Source organism: Engystomops pustulosus, chromosome 7 (genome assembly GCF_040894005.1).
Source record: "Engystomops pustulosus chromosome 7, aEngPut4.maternal, whole genome shotgun sequence".
In the NCBI taxonomy this organism is placed as follows: Eukaryota; Metazoa; Chordata; class Amphibia; order Anura; family Leptodactylidae; genus Engystomops; species Engystomops pustulosus.
In genome coordinates this window covers 151430275-151446901 of record NC_092417.1, presented here as the reverse complement: position 1 = coordinate 151446901, position 16627 = coordinate 151430275, and the positions used below count along the sequence as shown (strand labels likewise).

Below are 16627 nucleotides of genomic sequence, written 5' to 3'. Positions count from 1 at the left end.
AGTGCTTCAAATTAAGAAGCAAGTCCTATTGCGGAGCGGCCAGTCACACTCAATTGACAAATCCGCCAGGCTGCAAGCAATTGTCCACAGCTTGTTGTTTGTAGCCCTCATGCATACACATTCGTGTTCATGAGATTTCACATTGTAACATACACCAACACCTACCCTACACCATCACTGCAACACATCCATTCTAAACTAAAGAGAATGACATGTGCACTGCGGCCTCCAAAGTTACTATAAGCTTTATTGCATAAGTGGGCAACCAGTTATCAGTATGAGGAACCCATAGCATAGTATGGACAAAACTCTTTGTATCATTTATAGCTGACAAGCTCCCCAAATAGATACCAGCAAGGCAAGCAGCTGGTGGCAAGGAGCAGAGTAGAGGACCCAGTGTGTCTGGGTAATATACACCCACGATCCCCCTTACCTAGCTGGTGGCCAGCAGACGCTTAAACCAACTAAAACTAGGTACCAACATCCTGCAACAGAAATATCATCACAGTGATAAGTGTTGCAGCAAAAAAAAATATATATATATATATATAATAATATATATATAATTTTTTTTTTTTACTAGAGACTGGCGCAACCTTAGTACAAAGTGGAAATCCATGCACCATTATCTAAAATACTTAAAGCAAATCTACCATTAAAATCCATCATGATAAACCAGGGCCATTTACTCAGACACAGGCACTGTGTCTATTAATCATCTTAAAATGCCCTGACCTCCTTCCTTCCGAAATAAACTTTTATAATTATTCTAATGAGCCGTAATGAGCTCTGGTGAGGGTTTTCAAAGATCCTCCGTGCTGTAGCTTCACAGGCTATTACAACGAGCAGAGCAGGACTCCCCTCCCCCTGCTAGATTACTTAGGCCGCGGTCACATGTACCGCTAGACGTCCGTTCATAACGCGACGCTAGCGCACAGGGGGAGGTCCTCGGCCCTAACGCACATGCGTTTCCGGGGAAACGCATGCGATTGTTAAGCAGATCGCATGCGTTATGACGGACGCCTAGCGGTACGTGTGACCGCGGCCTCAGGCAGAGAACAGACTGTAGGATGAGGCATGTTCTGTTCATTGTAACAACAGCCTGTGAATTTGCAGCCCGAGGCTCATTTGCATAATTTTAGAAGGAAGTAGGCCATGGATAACAAATATATACGATTACCACAGTTATGGTGATTGGTTTATTATACTTATTCATAAGATGCATCAATATATGAAATGCAATTCAAGCGCATCAAACAGTAGATACTCCTGAACACAGATGCGTTTATACCAAACGTTCTGGGACTGCCAGCACATGTATTGCCCGTCAGCAAAAGTTTTTCTAGTCCCGGAGCACAGACCAACACTGGTCTGGACTCCTCTGTGTTCAGGATTAACTCCTCCCCAATGTACTTGAATTGCGCTAATAAAACTAAATTTAAAAGGCAATGCGTGAAAGTGGCCTAAATCCTAAGCAGGTTTCCTATAATTCTGCCCCCAAAAATTTCACAGACTCCAGACAGAACAGTGAAGATCTACATCTTTATTAACTCTTTATGGGAAATTAAGAGTTGGCATTGGGTCCCTTCTTCTTGCCAAAGGTTGGAACAACATTGACAAAACGCCTGTTGTACTGCATGCGTCTTTTTGCCCGTCCAGTCTTCTTTTTCTTCTTCTCTTGCTTGGCCACCTGCAACAGATAGAAGTATATAGTCACACCATGCATCCAGGCTATATCATACATGGCCAAAAATCAGCTCTCAAGCAGTCAATTTCAATAGGAGAATCAGGTCAGTGAAAACATGTCCATCAAAACACACAGAACATACTCTGTTCTTTACAGCTCTCGTGAATATCGTAGGATATCCAGGCAGCTGTGTGTTCCCCCAATCCTAAAATGAGTTCAAGACACGTCCAACCCCTGAACCGTGAGTTGAAATATCACTCAGCTCCTCTCCACAATCTAAACCAGAAGAACATGGAGTCCAGCACATACCTTTGGGGTCTGACCACGCACTTTTCCGGCACGAGCGAGAGAACCATGGACTTTACCTGTTGGTAGAGAACACTTACATGTTATAGTCCTTGTTTCATTCACTACTTTGACAACAGTAGGAAAACTTCCAGTGAAATGTACAAACCTCCCAAAAGACGAGCAGCAACTTCCAAGGTGTTGAGTTCGCAAACTCCACTCTGGATTAGGGTGGCTTCATCGGAGAGAGGGGCACCAGCAAGGAGGATAACCTGCTCTTCACAGGCGATTCCCTCAAGGGAGGAGATTTGAGCCTAAACAAACAGATAAAAGAACAATCAGTAGTCACTTCAGTGCTGTATACAGCATCATTCACATTGTATTATTGAGCCATGCTGAATACAAAGTATGTACAGTAGAAACATCTAGATCTGTTCTGGAAGAATACTGAGGCGAAAGAGCTTACACAGAAACAAATGTAGTCCCCGCTTTGATAAGGTGCCAGAGGCCACATCAATGGGAACCCATCATCAAGTATGCCCCATTAAACCCAATGACAGGATCACACAGAAGTCTCCCTAGTGTGCCCGGTATTTTTCTATTACTTAATAAAAATCTGCAAATGAGAATGAGCTAAAATCACAAGCTTAAAAAAGACAGAAAATAAACAACCACCAACCAGTTATGGCACCTTGCCAGGAGACTGAGTCACAGGGGCCTGTTTTCTCTTCATCCAAGTCACTGTGAGACCTCAGCTCTCTCTAGGGAGTTGAGAGGCTGGATGTGTGTGACTCGCTGAAGAGAAATCCTGAGGGAGGGGGGAATGAGGGAGCTGAGCAGAATCACACACACATTACAACATCTCTCTCAACCCCCCTCATCTTTAGGGGACATGGTTGAAGAGAAAACGCCGCTTAGATTTTTTTTTTTCAGTGTTTTTGGCTAGAACAGAGCGATGGATTTTTACAAAGCAAAGTATGAAGACTTCTGTGGGAACCGGGTTTTAGGTTTAATATTGAGAACCTCACAACAGGTGTCCTTTAATATATGGGACAATCAGAAGTTTATGTACTATTTTTCCCAGCTGCTAGCCCCTACATAGAGACACTCATCTCCAATCTGCCCCGAGTGCTTTTTATTCCCATGTCCTTACCTTGATCTGGGAAACAGTCTCCTGCCCAGTCACCTCAAGGGTGTGCAGATTCTGCGCTCTTACAAAAAGCTGCATGGTTTCAGCTGCAAAGAGACAAGAATGAGATAAAGGTCACATTTAGAGATCTTGTATTGTGATGCAATCATAAACACATTACTCTTAACATATCTTGGGGGGTGAGGACATACAAACAAATGTTCACCATCTGAACATGTCAATTTTCCTCTCACAATAGAAGAAAGGAAATTGAAGACTAATTTTATGCATCTGGATTAACCATTCATTGGACATGTGCAGAAGCTGCACTAACACATTCAGGTTACTGCATGGAAGTGTGGATGATACAGATACTCTTCCTCAGTAATTCCCACAAAAGGCAAGTTATGTCCTATCCGAGGAATAGGGCCTAATTTGCTTATCAGTGGGGGGTCTCATTGCTGAGACCCGTGCAGATTGTGAAAACGAGGGGTCCGACCACTCGCTGCTCCTCAGACTAATGCACCAGACGAAAACCGTTCTCCTACATTAATCTCTATGGAGCTGACGGAGATCGCCAAGCGCTGCATAGAGATGCTCCGCTTATCTCTGAGAACGGCTAGGGGTCCGACATGGGTACATCAGAACCCCAATTCTTGTAATCTGTGGGGGTCTCATCACAGGATAGGGCCTAACTTGTTTCCTGGGAAAACCCCTTTAACACCTAAGTCACTGTCAAACACTGCATTATCCATAGAGAACTAAAGAATTGCACATTGAGATTTGTCATCCGTGGCCGCCTGTCAGGATGCAGTTATAAGGGCAATGAACAAGCAGCAGTGACTGGGCTGTGGAGCTTAGAGGGGTTGGACCACCTATTTGAGTTATCCCCTATCAGAGGGGGGTAACTAGTTGATCAGGGAGGGTCCAACTTTACTTTTCGTTTTTCAGCACACAACACAATACCCTGAGCCTTACGAAAGTGTCAATTTTGCTATAAAAACAGCATTTTAAGAGAAATTGTGTATTTTTTTTGGAACAGTTTACAGATTTGGTGTTTTACATTTTTAGGACCAGCGCTTGGACACGTGATATTGCAGCGTATTAGACACCGACAGGCAGCTTATTAGGACCCCAGTAAATCTAAGAGGTTAAACGCATTATACTTTGTTACTTTAGGGTAAAGTATATGTTAGGTTTGAATTTGGGTTCAAAACAATTCAATTGTAACATATGGATATGTAAGACCATGTTCACACTGCAGATGTGATGTCTCCTGATGCAATATTCACTTTTCTATAGCTGCTGTTTCACTTCCTGGGCCATTAAACGGAGGTAGGATTACTAGGGATAAAGTGTGGTGTGAACATGGCTATGTGATAAGCCACAACACAAGAGGAGGCGGATGTGTAGCGCCCCGGTGTAATGTACCCGGGGGAGGCTTATAACAGAGGGGAGCCCTCCATCAGCTCACACGTTACTCCATGGCCGGGGCAGGGATCACATGTGACACGTGATAAGGCGCCAGGAGCGGCGGAACTACACAGAGACCGACTAATCACTGCCGCCACATCACACCTGAGCCACCCGCCTCCCGTAACCCTCCGCCGCCCGGCAGATAACCCCTCCACACCGCCTGAGTCTCTCACCGGCCGCTCCGCGTCTCTCAAAATGGAGGAAAGGAAAGAGGAGGAGACGGCGGCGCGCACGTATCTTAAAACCGATCCCTGAACGCGCACGTACATGAGGTAATGACGTCAAGCTGCGACGCTGTCCCCCCATGTTGGTACTCTAAAAAGTGCGCTGAGGATGATGCGTGGCGTCCATGTTTCTACACCCAAAGAAAAACGGAAGCTGGAGGGGAGTGCGGAGTAAAGATGGCTGCCCCCATGTTGAGAAGGACAGCACTGGGTGCACTCAATGCGGTTATCAAGCTCCAGGTACAGAATTTATTTAATTCTTGGCAGGTTTATGTCATTTTTAAGAGTTGAGCTGTCACTATAAACATGACATGAGAAATGATGCTACTTATAGGTTCTCATTGGGGGTTACAGGGGTTGTAAGTGCATGACATGGTATAGAATAATGACACCACTGCTGTTACATGTACCAGTATCACAGAGGTAAGTGATTGGCGGGGTGGGTGATGGACATACGTGACGTCATCTCTGTGCAGACACCCTGCCTTATATGCATCTAACGCACTCAATGCAGAAAATAAGAATTTTGTGTTGTTATATTCAGTTTATTTGGTAATTTTTTTTATTACAGCGTCCATGCAGCGGGTCAGCTGCCAACGTGACCTCTCAGTACCCCGGGTTAATAGAGTCCCATGAAGAGTTCCATTATGTGGAGCGTCTCATACCCCCGACACAAGTGCCCAAACCTCCAAAACATACAGGAGTAACCCCATCAGGATGGATCCCCCCTAAAGGTTTGTACACGACAGTTCTCTGTGCAGGATACTGACACAGGTGTGTAGGAATATTGCATGATGTCGACCAGACGGCTATGGTTCACTAAGTGAGCATGTCCTCTCCCTTTCCCTTCAGTTTAGACCAGCAGCACACAAGTGGGGTCGATCTTTGAATATGGACTATACACTGGCCGGTTTTCCTGGATGACCACAATGCAGAAGATGGGAATCGGAGCATCGTAGTGATAGTCCCGTAGTCCTTGCTTCCTTGCAAAACTGTAGAGCAGAACTATAATCATGACTACAATTCACCTCTGCTCTTTAACGGGGAAGCAGAGATTCCTAGTATCAAATATCACTGTGATACACTGAGTCCTATCCTCTGCAATGTGGTTGGTCTGTGAAATTCCTGATCATGTTGATTCGAAGGGGCTGTACAAGATTAAATACGATCTATATGATTTTTTTTTTTTTTTAGTAATCTATTGGTGCAGCTCTATTCCATTCAATAGGGTATGGCTCATGCATTATCAATAATGGTGATCAGTCATGACCGTAATAAGGTTGTGACAACTGTGCACCTCTGACATCATAACAATCTTGGGGGATAAGTTTTCTGCCGTACAAGCCCTGTAATAAGTGCAATCACCAGCAAAACGCCAGTAATTGTGATTATTGCCCCCTTTATGCAAAGTGGGTCGTGGCCAGCAGCAGAGTGGGTGTTCCTGCCCAGTACCTGTACTATAGCGAGCCTCCTGATCGATTTGGAGGGACAGGGGCTTCATCATACACCATGGTGTCTGTAATATTTGCAAAATGCAGCCATGTTACACTCATCTTAAACTGGTTTTAGACATGTTTCAAGGTTGGACCCCTTTCATGCCAGTCTATTCCGTCCCTAAAATACGAACCATATGTTTCCAGACTGAACCCAGAACACAGGAGCCCTGCCACCTCTCAACACTGAAACTGAAAGTAAGATTACAGAATAAAGATATAGTCCTAGAAGGAGAGAGGGATTTCTTGGGTAATCGATAACTGTCCAGAAACTGGGTCCAGGGGTCAGTGTTCAGTGTGACTGATAGACACAATGGAATAACACAATGTAACATCACACTTCTGTGTCATTAACCCGCCCAGTTAACCTGCCATTACGTACCAGGATGAGATCCCATATGTAGGGACAGTGGGCCCTGGGCTGCTTCAGATGGATAATAAAGCTAGGCCTCATGTGGATGTAATGTGTCAGCAATTCTTGCTTGATGAAGTCACTATTGCTATGGAGAGGACGGCGCATTTCCCAGACCTGAATAGAATCTAGCACATCTGGGACATCATGTCTTGTTCAATTCACCATGTTACATCGCTTACTGTCCAGGCTTTAATCCTGGTCTGGGAGGAGATTGTTTAGGGGACCATCCTCTGCCTCATAAGGATCATTCCCAACCATTGTAGGGAGGTCATACAGGCATGTGGAGGTCACAAACACTACTAAGCCACTTTACCTGAAGTTGGATCAGCCTAAAGTTTGATCTTTCCACTTCGATGTTGAGTATCATTCCAAATCCAGACCTTCATGGCAATTTTGATACATTTGAAAACATTTTTGTTTCATTGATCTCAACTCATTATACTATGTAAGGAATGAAGAATTGCAACTTTAATATTTCATTCATTGAGATCTAGGATGTGGTATTTCAAAGGAACCTGTCAGCAAATATTGACCTAATTAACATCTTATCACCGTCCAGATTGTTTCTTTCATGGACCTACGTGGTGACCTCATCCTGAAAATCTACATTGAAGCAAGATGTAAACTGGTTCTGTTATAAAAGTGGAGATCTCAGCTCTGCTGTGACACCATTCACTTAGACTTTTGGAGAGTCTGTTGTGATGTAAGATGACGCAGGACTGTTAATCATGGCAGAGGGGGTGTTATTAGGTGGGGAGAGCTGGACTTCAGTCCTGAACTCTCTCCCTCCTTGACTTTATACAACCAATTTACATTGCACTTCAGAGTAGATTTTTCAGGATGAGGTCACTACACAGGTCCATGAAAAAAATACATTATTTGGAAGGTGTTAAGCTGTTTGACAACATACTGGTAATGGTTCATTAGGTCAGTGTCCGCTGACAAGTTCCCTTTCTATATCTTCTGAGCAGTGCAGATGGTTTTTATTTGACAGACTAAATATGCTTGTGTGAAGGAGTCTTAGATTATTACTATGTTGATTGTAAACCTTGTTTTTTTTTTTTTTTGTTTTTTTTCCTAGACATACCACCAGATCTTCCTTACGTTGTCAGACGTTCCCGCATGCACAATATTCCAGTGTACACGGACATCACTCATGGGAATCGCCACATGACTGTTATCCGAAAGATTGAAGGTGACATATGGGTGAGTGATATCTTTGAACTTGTCTCTAGAAATGAGGACCCAACGTACAGGTTCGGCCGCGCAACCTTAACATATTCCCGGCCGATTCAGCATTTTGACACCCCTAGCAACTGCCGAGCCTGAACAATGGGGGTCATTTACTAAGGGCCCGATTCGCGGTTTCCCAACGTGTTACCCGAATATTTCCGATATATGTCCTGGTGGACATCGGAGGAACTGCCTTAATAAATCCCGGCCGGACCCGAATCCAGTGCAGAGAATGCGCCGCTGGATCGCGAATGGACCGGGTAAGTAAATCACTATTCCTTTCTGGCAGAAGCAGCATTATGTAGACATTGGGGTAAATGTATTAATCTGTCTACACCAGAACATTTGGAGTTATATGCACCTGAAACAATAAGCGCCACATTTATTGAGGATTATAGTCCATTTTTAAGCAGTTATCTGTCTATGAAAAGCAGCATGGCCTCACAGGACATAGAATATTTCTATATTGTGGCACAGCAAACTAGGCTAACTAATAGGAGGTGCAAAGTACGACTCGCCAGTCTTGTACATCAGATTAATTACGGTATCTGGTGCAGTATAAAAGTCTACATTCACACGGCCGTATGGGGCACGTATTTACATCCCCCATAGACGGCAATGAGCTCACGGCGCCGTACATGTCCTATCCTTAAAGCGGCGCTATTGAGAGGCGTGCTTCAGGCGGGCACACGTCGTGTAAATGTAGCCTAAGAATGTTAAACTGTCTAGTTCTACTTTGAACTGGTTTAAAGACTTGCACATTAACAATCTCATCTAATTCTACATCTGAGAACTATTCAAAAACTTGGGGGTTACACTGTATGTATTCCATGTGAAAGGTACTGACAAATGTTTTTATCCACTTTTTCTTTTTTTATCTTTTAAAAGGCTCTTGAAGCAGAAGTCCGGGAATTTCTGACCAATCTGACAGGAAAGACTCCAGCAACTCAAGTTAATGAAATCAACAACTCAATCCGGATTAAAGGCTATTACGATAAGGAACTACAGACATGGCTGGCTGAAAAGGGATTTTGACATAACTGGAACTACTATCCTTAAAGGAAAACACAGAGACTTTAGTCAAACCCTTCCCAATGTATTAAGACTGGCAGATTTCAGAACTCCATTATTCCAAAATAACTTTGTCTAAAATTAAAAGAAAAAATAAATCTGCTGATGTGTGAATATGATTGTTTATTGATATTTACCCTTTAATGACCATGGCATCGGCTTTTTACGGCGGTCATTCAGGATAACTCTTAGGAAGATGGCAGGACATCAGGCTTGTTTGCCAAAGCCCAACCCCACAAACACCTGGGATCAGAAAGCTCCCATCCTGAGTGTATGTAAGCAGGTGCAGAGGGAATGGGTTTCCTTTGACACCCATCGGCACCCCAGAGCAGCAATCACTGGGTGCCAATGACATAAGCAGCCCATGTGCTCTTTGAAGGTTAGAAAAACTGGCAGTAGGCGTCAGGATAGACCGGTTATAGGTACTGCATTGCATAATAAAAGAGATCAAGTGATTTCCTCTCAGTCTCCCCTAGTGGGGCAAAGTAATTGGAAAGAAAAAACATATCACTAGCCCCTTTAAGGAGGACCTGTCCCCCCATGAAAAATACCCCCACCAAATATGTTCCCCCTAATCCTGTCCCCTGCCCTTTTAAATTTATAAAATTTTTATTACAATTTGTGTGTGCAAACATAGTTTTAATCGATCAGACCTCTTACCAAATAAGAGGTCTTATCGTCGTACAGGTCCCCTGGCAGTCTAATGTATTCATGAGGGGGGCGGCCTACACCCCCCCCCCCCCCTCCACGCCCCTGTCAGAATCGCCGGCAGCAGCGCATGTATTGCACAATCGCTGCCGACTATGTGATGCGGCGCGCTGACAGCGGCCGCAGAGGGGCTTATTCATGTCGTCAAATACAAACTACAGGACTTTATGTGAAAAATAAGCCCTCATACAGCACACTGACAAAATATTTATGGCTTTAGTAAATTAAAGGTTGAATGTTTTTTCTTTCATAAAAAGGATTTCATTATGTAAATGGTCATTAAAAAAACCCAATACATTTGATATCGGTGTATGCATATTGACCCAAAACCAGGTTTTATGTTAGTAATTTTCTTAATTTATGGTGGGACCTAAGAATGTCAGATTTGCGGTCCTTTTTAAATATGCTGCACAGCAAGGTTAATAAAAGCTGAATAGCAGGACTTATGAAACCCAAAATTGTGATATTAAAAACTAAATTTTGGCCCATCAAAAAAACAAGACCCCATCCAGCTGTGGTACTGGAAAATAAAGTTAAAGCTTGTAGAAGGCATCGAGAAAAAAAATATATATTCAAAAATTGCCTGGGCAATAACGTGGGAATAAAGGGTTAACCATCACTTATTTTGACAGTACAATCTACACAGTCCTTATATTTTTGGTAATAGTTACTTAAAAAAAACTATTGCTAAACAAGCAGGTAAAGCTATTACATGCAAAGGTTGTGCAAGTAACACCTGTTATTTCATCAGTTTTTGCTTCAGTTATTTGGAGACTACAAAGAGTTAAGGTACAAGGTTAAGACTAGAACCTGCCCAGGCTTTCTGTGGGGAAGAAGGGACCTATTGGGCCACTTTATCAGGGCTTGTACATTTAGTCTGTAGTACGAGCCCTTGGGTAGATGCAATTCCTGGCGCACTGCAAGGGATTTTGCCTTGTTCCCCCCATTACACCACCCACACACCAAGTGGGGCTAGAGAGGTGTAAATGTCGGGGCGCCATCTATATAAAATCCACAGTTTGTTGACCTCTTCTTAGGATACGCCACCAATATTGTAAAACCAAAAAGGTTTTTATGTTTGGTATAATAAATTGGGTTAAAAATGTACTCGACCCTGAAAGTGGGTTACAGAATTTTTTCAGCTCGTCCCATAAATGTCCCTTCAAACCTTGTAGTATTGGACCCCATGACACTTAGATGGTTTCTTTGTTTAACTTTAATACAAAAATAAAAAACAAAAACAGTAAAACAAAATTTTTCTGTCTTCCCCATTCTTAGAACAGTCCTGAACTAAAAGAAAGCAAACATTTAAAAGCAAGGACTGGTTCACATGTCTCTCATAGCTCTTATAAGGATCAGTTCCTGCTGTTCCGCATGAAAAATATAACACACTCGCACCGTATGAACCCAACCTTAAAGGGGTTTCCCCATGAACACAAGTTAGGTCCTATCCTAACTTGATGATCAGTGGTGGTCTTAGTGATGCAAATGAGGGGGTTCTGCTGGACCCCTCCAAGCTCCATCAGAGTAATAGAGCAGGCGGCCACGTATGACCGTTTTGCTCCATTAATCTCTATGGAGCTGCCGTAGATCGGTGAGCGCCACACAAGGCTATCTCAGCCAGCTACATAGAGATTAATGGAGCAGAATGGTCACGCACGGCCTTCTGCTATATTACTCTGATGGAGCGCCGAGGGGTCCGACGGAGGTACGTGGGACCCCCATCGGACCCCTTGTTTTTGTGATCTGTGTGGTCTCATCACTGAGACCCCCAACTGATCAGCAAGCTGGTTCTATCCTGTGGATAGGGCCTAACTTGTGTTCAAGGGAAAACCCCTTTAAAGAAATGATTGCAAAGTAACTCCTTAATCAGCTCATTCAGTTGGGGTTTAGGGCCCCACACATTGGGAACCTCGTACCCATCCATCACTGGGTTTAATAACTTGTAAGTTAGATCTGCTGCTGTAGTGGAGAATAAAACATGGCGCTTCGTTGTACAATGTAGTAAGGTAGATTCTTGGCTTTATCTGTGCAATGCACACGTATCCAGAGTCCAATCTGGGGCCAATCTCCAGGGAAACGTTATCAATTGATGAGAACAAGATTAATAGGTTTGGGTCACCAAACCACAAGAGAATAAGCACAAGGCCCCAAACCTGGAAACTTTTAACATGAACTCCAAACAAATGCCGCCGACCACGACTTTTCTGCATCTGTTACTCAGACGCCACTGCTAATGGTATCTTTCAGGCAGGTCCCGATAATAGAGGTCATCTCAAAATATCTCCTACATAATTTAAGGCTTGAAACAGTCAGCAACAACTGGGCAATCAATATGGCGGGTAAAATCTGTTGTAGTTCCAAGGTGGCGGGCAGCCTTGTCCTCTGAAGTTCTAGGAGGAATTAAAAGGTTTGTTTGTATTAAAACAGATTAAAACAAAAATACAAACATCTTATAGGAAATCTACCATCTTAATCCATCATGGTAAACCTGAGGCACTAACTCATAGATCCAGGTACCGTGCCCGTGGTAATCTTCAATTTGTTATACCTGACCTCCTTCCTTCATAATACTAATACAATTATGCTAATAATCCCAACCTGCTATGGGAGGCATTACCATTGGTGCAGCTTCACAAGCTGTTACAATGAGCAGAGAAAGTCTCAGCTCCTCATGCACTTCCTGTTGCTGCTAGATTACACAGGCAAATGGGAGATAGCAGGGAGAGGTGGTGTGGCAGGTTGTGCTCATTGTAACAGCCTGTGAATCTGCAGCAATAAGGGGCTCTGGTAACACCTTCCAGAGGACTTCAGGCTCATTAGCACAATCTTAAAAGTTGATTTTAGAAAGGAGGAGGCCATGCATAATATATATGAGAAGATTACCACAGTCACAGTCCCTGGATCTATGAGTAAGTGCCCCTGATTTATCATGAAAGCTTTTGTTGGCAGATTTTCTTTAAGGCTATATATCCAGATACCTGAAACCATGTTCCATAGTTGTTATGAGGAGCGGGTCCAGGAGGTCCTCCCATGTCAGGAGGAGCGGGTCCAGGAGGTCCTCCCATGTCAGGAGGAGTGGGTCCAGGAGGTCCTCCCATGTTAGGAGGAGCGGGTCCAGGAGGTCCTCCCATGTTAGGAGGAGCTGGTTCAGGAGGTCCTCCCATGTTAGGAGGAGCGGGTCCAGGAGGTCCTCCCATGTTAGGAGGGACGGGTCCAGGAGGTCCTCCCATGTTAGGAGGGACGGGTCCAGGAGGTCCTCCCATGTTAGGAGGGACGGGTCCAGGAGGTCCTCCCATGTTAGGAGGGACGGGTCCAGGAGGTCCGCCCATGTTATGAGGATTGGGTCCAGGAAGGCCTCCCATGTTATGAGGAACGGGTCCAGGAGGTCCTCCCATGTGATGCAGAGGCATAGGTTGTATATAGTGCATGGGTGGGGGAAAAGGACGTCTAAAGAGGGGCTGTATTATATACATTGCTCTGTGAGGGCGATATGGCCATACTTGGGTTCTTGGTACAGGGCGTCTTTGAAACTTGACAGGTTTTGCTCGTCTTGGTACTTTTTCTACAATTCTCTGTGTAGTTTTTGTAGTTGATATAGTTGTACATGCAGTTGTTGTAGAAACACTCTGTGTCAATGCAACAGATTGAGTTGTGGCTTGTGATACACCAGGGATGGAAATGTCCTCATGGGGGCTAGCAGAATCACTTTTGGATTTTTTGTTATTTTCATCTTCTTCATCCCTGTATAGGAAGACAAAATATTAAATTTAAGCAATGAAATCAGTGTAGGCAGGTAATCAATGGAGAGGAGGAAGAGACGACCTTATGTAAAGAAATGCTTATACTTTACTGTATCTGGTACTGCAGTTTACCTCACTTCCATAAGTAAATAAAACTAAGGTGCAATACCACACACTGCCTGCAGACAGCCGTGGTGCTGTGTTTGGAAGAGATGATTTTCTAATCCCAGACAACCTCCTTATAGGAAAGTTGATCATCATTTATGTTTTTTACTTATAAAAACCAGATAGTGAGAGGAATGGCATAGCAAATTAATGGGAAAAAGTATTCATTGAGAATTTTTCTTTAAAACTGATATCCCATATATAATGGAAATTATGGATGTGGTCTAGCAGCAGCACTGCAGAGTTTGTTTTTGGTATGTTTTTGTTTAATATTGCTCCTCACAGATTATTAATCTGTGTACGCATGACATGTAAAGACATAATATCATGTACTGTGGTCAATTCTTTTATTGTGATTGTTGTACGCTTTCAATAAAACGAGTAAAAAAAAAAAAAAAAACAGACAGTGAAACTTATGGTTATGCCTTCATGTAATGAGATTATGGGTCAATGTTATCTATAAAGAGGTCACTGTACAGGGAGGAGGAGATAAGCTGTGACATCATCTATTGTCAGTAGTGATGTAATGATGGGTCAGTGTTATCTATATAGAGGACATTGTACAGGGAGGGGGAGGAGATAAGCTGTGACATCTATTGTCAGTAGTGATGTAATGATGGGTCAATGTTATCTATATAGAGGACATTGTACATGGAGGAGGAGGAGATAAGCTGTGACATCATCTATTGTCAGTAGTGATGTAATGATGGGTCAATGTTATCTATATAGAGGTTATTGTACAGGGAGGGGGAGGAGATAAGCTGTGACATCATCTATTGTCAGTAGTGATGTAATGATGGGTCAGTGTTATCTATATAGAGGTCATAGTACAGGGTGGGGGAGGAGATAAGCTGTGACATCATCTATTGTCAGTAGTGATGTAATGATGGGTCAGTGTTATCTATATAGAGGTCATTGTACAGGGAGGGGGAGGAGATAAGCTGTGACATCATCTATTGTCAGTAGTGATGTAATGATGGGTCAATGTTATCTATATAGAGGTTATTGTACAGGGAGGGGGAGGAGATAAGCTGTGACATCATCTATTGTCAGTAGTGATGTAATGATGGGTCAGTGTTATCTATATAGAGGTCACTGTATAGGGAGGAGGAGATAAGCTGTGACATCATCTATTGTCAGTAGTGATATCTATATACAGATCAATTGTGAGTATATTAAACTTGTTTCTAGTATAAATCTTTGAGGCTGGAATTGGAATCCAAATTCTAAGACATGCAGATATCAGGGCAACTGTATCTGTGACCTAGCTGAGGGTTTGTTTTTGCATAAGTTTATAGAGGCCCTTACTTTTCATCGGTTTTCCTCTTCAGTAGTGTTTGATGCACGTCATAGGCAGCTAATAAACTGCAAGTAGAAATAAAAGCAGTAAAGTTTACAATGTAAAGCATAGATTGTTTCTGAACATACAGTATTGGTGAACTGCATATCTGTGCTTGATTCCGATTTAGTTGGTCTATACATACAATGGCAATGAATGAATCTTAGCAGTTACTTTACCATGTTGTATTTTACATTATTTGCAAGTGGCTAATAATTGGTGTCCACTATAAGCTTCTATGGCGTGGGCGGGACTCTACTTTTTTTTTAACATATGAAAATTTTTAAAGAAATAAGAGTAGATTACAAGTCATACAAGACAGCACTGCCAATTAATTATACATGCTTAATACCAGGCATCTTAGGTATTAGTGTATGATCTTACAATACAATGAGGACTCTCAACCTTTTAATGCTGTTGCCACAGTCTTCCAGGTACTCAAGACGTCTTTGTGACAGGATCCCCTTAGCACCATCATGGATCTTGCTGTGCAGCGCTCTTTCCACACAGTCCATCACATCATCCACAGCATTTCGGGAGATCTCAATTTCCAACAGACACTGATACAGGTAAGGACTATTCTAAAAGAAAAAAGTGAAAAAAAAGTTGACTTATTTTTGTGTTTGCAGTGCCAGATCATAAGACACAAGTTGAGAGATTTGTACCAACCTTCCAAATTGGTTAGGGAATAACAAGCCGATTCTTGAAGGTCCGACTAATATGACCCCCCCACCAATCAGGAGACTGATCATAGTATTTAGTAAGAACAAGAACCGATTCTCTAGATTGCTGGGGGTCCTGTTCTTACTAGAGGGTGTAGCAACAGATCAAGCCTGTGTCCTTCTGCTCCATTTAATACTAGGGGAGTGTAGGAAGCTGCAGAGCACAGTGCTCGGCTATCTTTGGATATTATTTACTTACTGGTTCCTTCTTGAGAGCTTCGATGAGTATGTTTCTGGCCTTTTCTGGATCTCTTTTCAGCTTCAGCACTAGTCGAACAAGCTTGACAGTATAAAATGTAGCCATTTCTGAGCCAGAGCTATTCCGTGCAGCTTCTTGGAGCAATCTCTCTGCTTCTTGCAGATTTCCATTACGTCGCTCAAAGTTCACCCGCCTCAGGCGCACCATGGTGACCCCTGGCAATACATTTTCTAGGTTGCGAAAAATAGCCCGAGCAGAGTCCAGTTGTCCTGATATCAGAAAACCATTGGCACCATGGGAAAAAAAAAATAAAATATATATATGTGTATATATATATATATATATATATATATATATATATATATATATATGAGGTAAGAAACTCATTGCAGAGTATGGATAATGGGCAACTAGCCATAGAACTAGACTTACCATGCTTTTCTTCAAATAAAGCCCATTGAAGATGCAGGGTAAATTTTAGTGGCAAATGCACCCGGCAGGCTCTCTCAAATATAGCGCGGGCAGAATCCACAGAATATTCTTCCATGTACTGAGCATACTGGGGAGATATACATCATATACAGATATCATTCCAGCTTATATACGTCCCTTCCTTATCATAGATGTAAGCTCTTGTGTGCGGGGCCCTCATTCATATTGCTCCATCTGACCTTGTTATTACTAGAATGTTTTATTGTACAGGCAGTCCACGGGTTACCTGCAAGATAGGGTCCGGTG

The 16627-nt window shown here is 42.9% G+C and overlaps 3 protein-coding genes across 7 annotated transcripts in view; 1 reads left to right on the top strand and 2 right to left on the bottom strand.

The window, feature by feature from the left end:
* Positions 1–1528: 1528 nt before the first annotated feature.
* Positions 1529–4896, bottom strand: FAU (FAU ubiquitin like and ribosomal protein S30 fusion). Its single transcript, XM_072118288.1, has 5 exons — positions 4751–4896; positions 3126–3208; positions 2142–2286; positions 1997–2052; positions 1529–1690 (listed from the first exon to the last, which is right to left on the bottom strand). The coding sequence occupies exons 1-5, from the start codon at positions 4881–4883 to the stop codon at positions 1565–1567; spliced, it is 543 nt and encodes a 180-aa protein (XP_071974389.1). The 5' UTR covers positions 4884–4896; the 3' UTR covers positions 1529–1564.
* MRPL49 (mitochondrial ribosomal protein L49) lies at positions 4853–9127 on the top strand. Its single transcript, XM_072118287.1, has 4 exons — positions 4853–5041; positions 5373–5535; positions 7791–7915; positions 8831–9127. The coding sequence occupies exons 1-4, from the start codon at positions 4853–4855 to the stop codon at positions 8975–8977; spliced, it is 624 nt and encodes a 207-aa protein (XP_071974388.1). The 3' UTR covers positions 8978–9127.
* Positions 9128–10919: 1792 nt separating this feature from the next.
* The window catches only part of LOC140071044 (pre-mRNA-processing factor 39-like), a 39964-nt gene continuing 34256 nt past the window's right edge, over positions 10920–16627 (bottom strand). For all 5 annotated transcript variants that reach the window (XM_072118274.1, XM_072118273.1, XM_072118272.1 and 2 more), the window contains 6 exons: positions 16322–16448; positions 15890–16158; positions 15374–15549; positions 14938–14994; positions 12703–13465; positions 10920–12114 (listed from right to left, as the gene is read on the bottom strand). In XM_072118274.1, coding sequence (XP_071974375.1) covers positions 12052–12114; positions 12703–13465; positions 14938–14994; positions 15374–15549; positions 15890–16158; positions 16322–16448 — 1455 coding nt within the window. In that variant the 3' untranslated portion in view covers positions 10920–12051. The remainder of the gene's footprint in view (positions 12115–12702; positions 13466–14937; positions 14995–15373; positions 15550–15889; positions 16159–16321; positions 16449–16627) is intronic.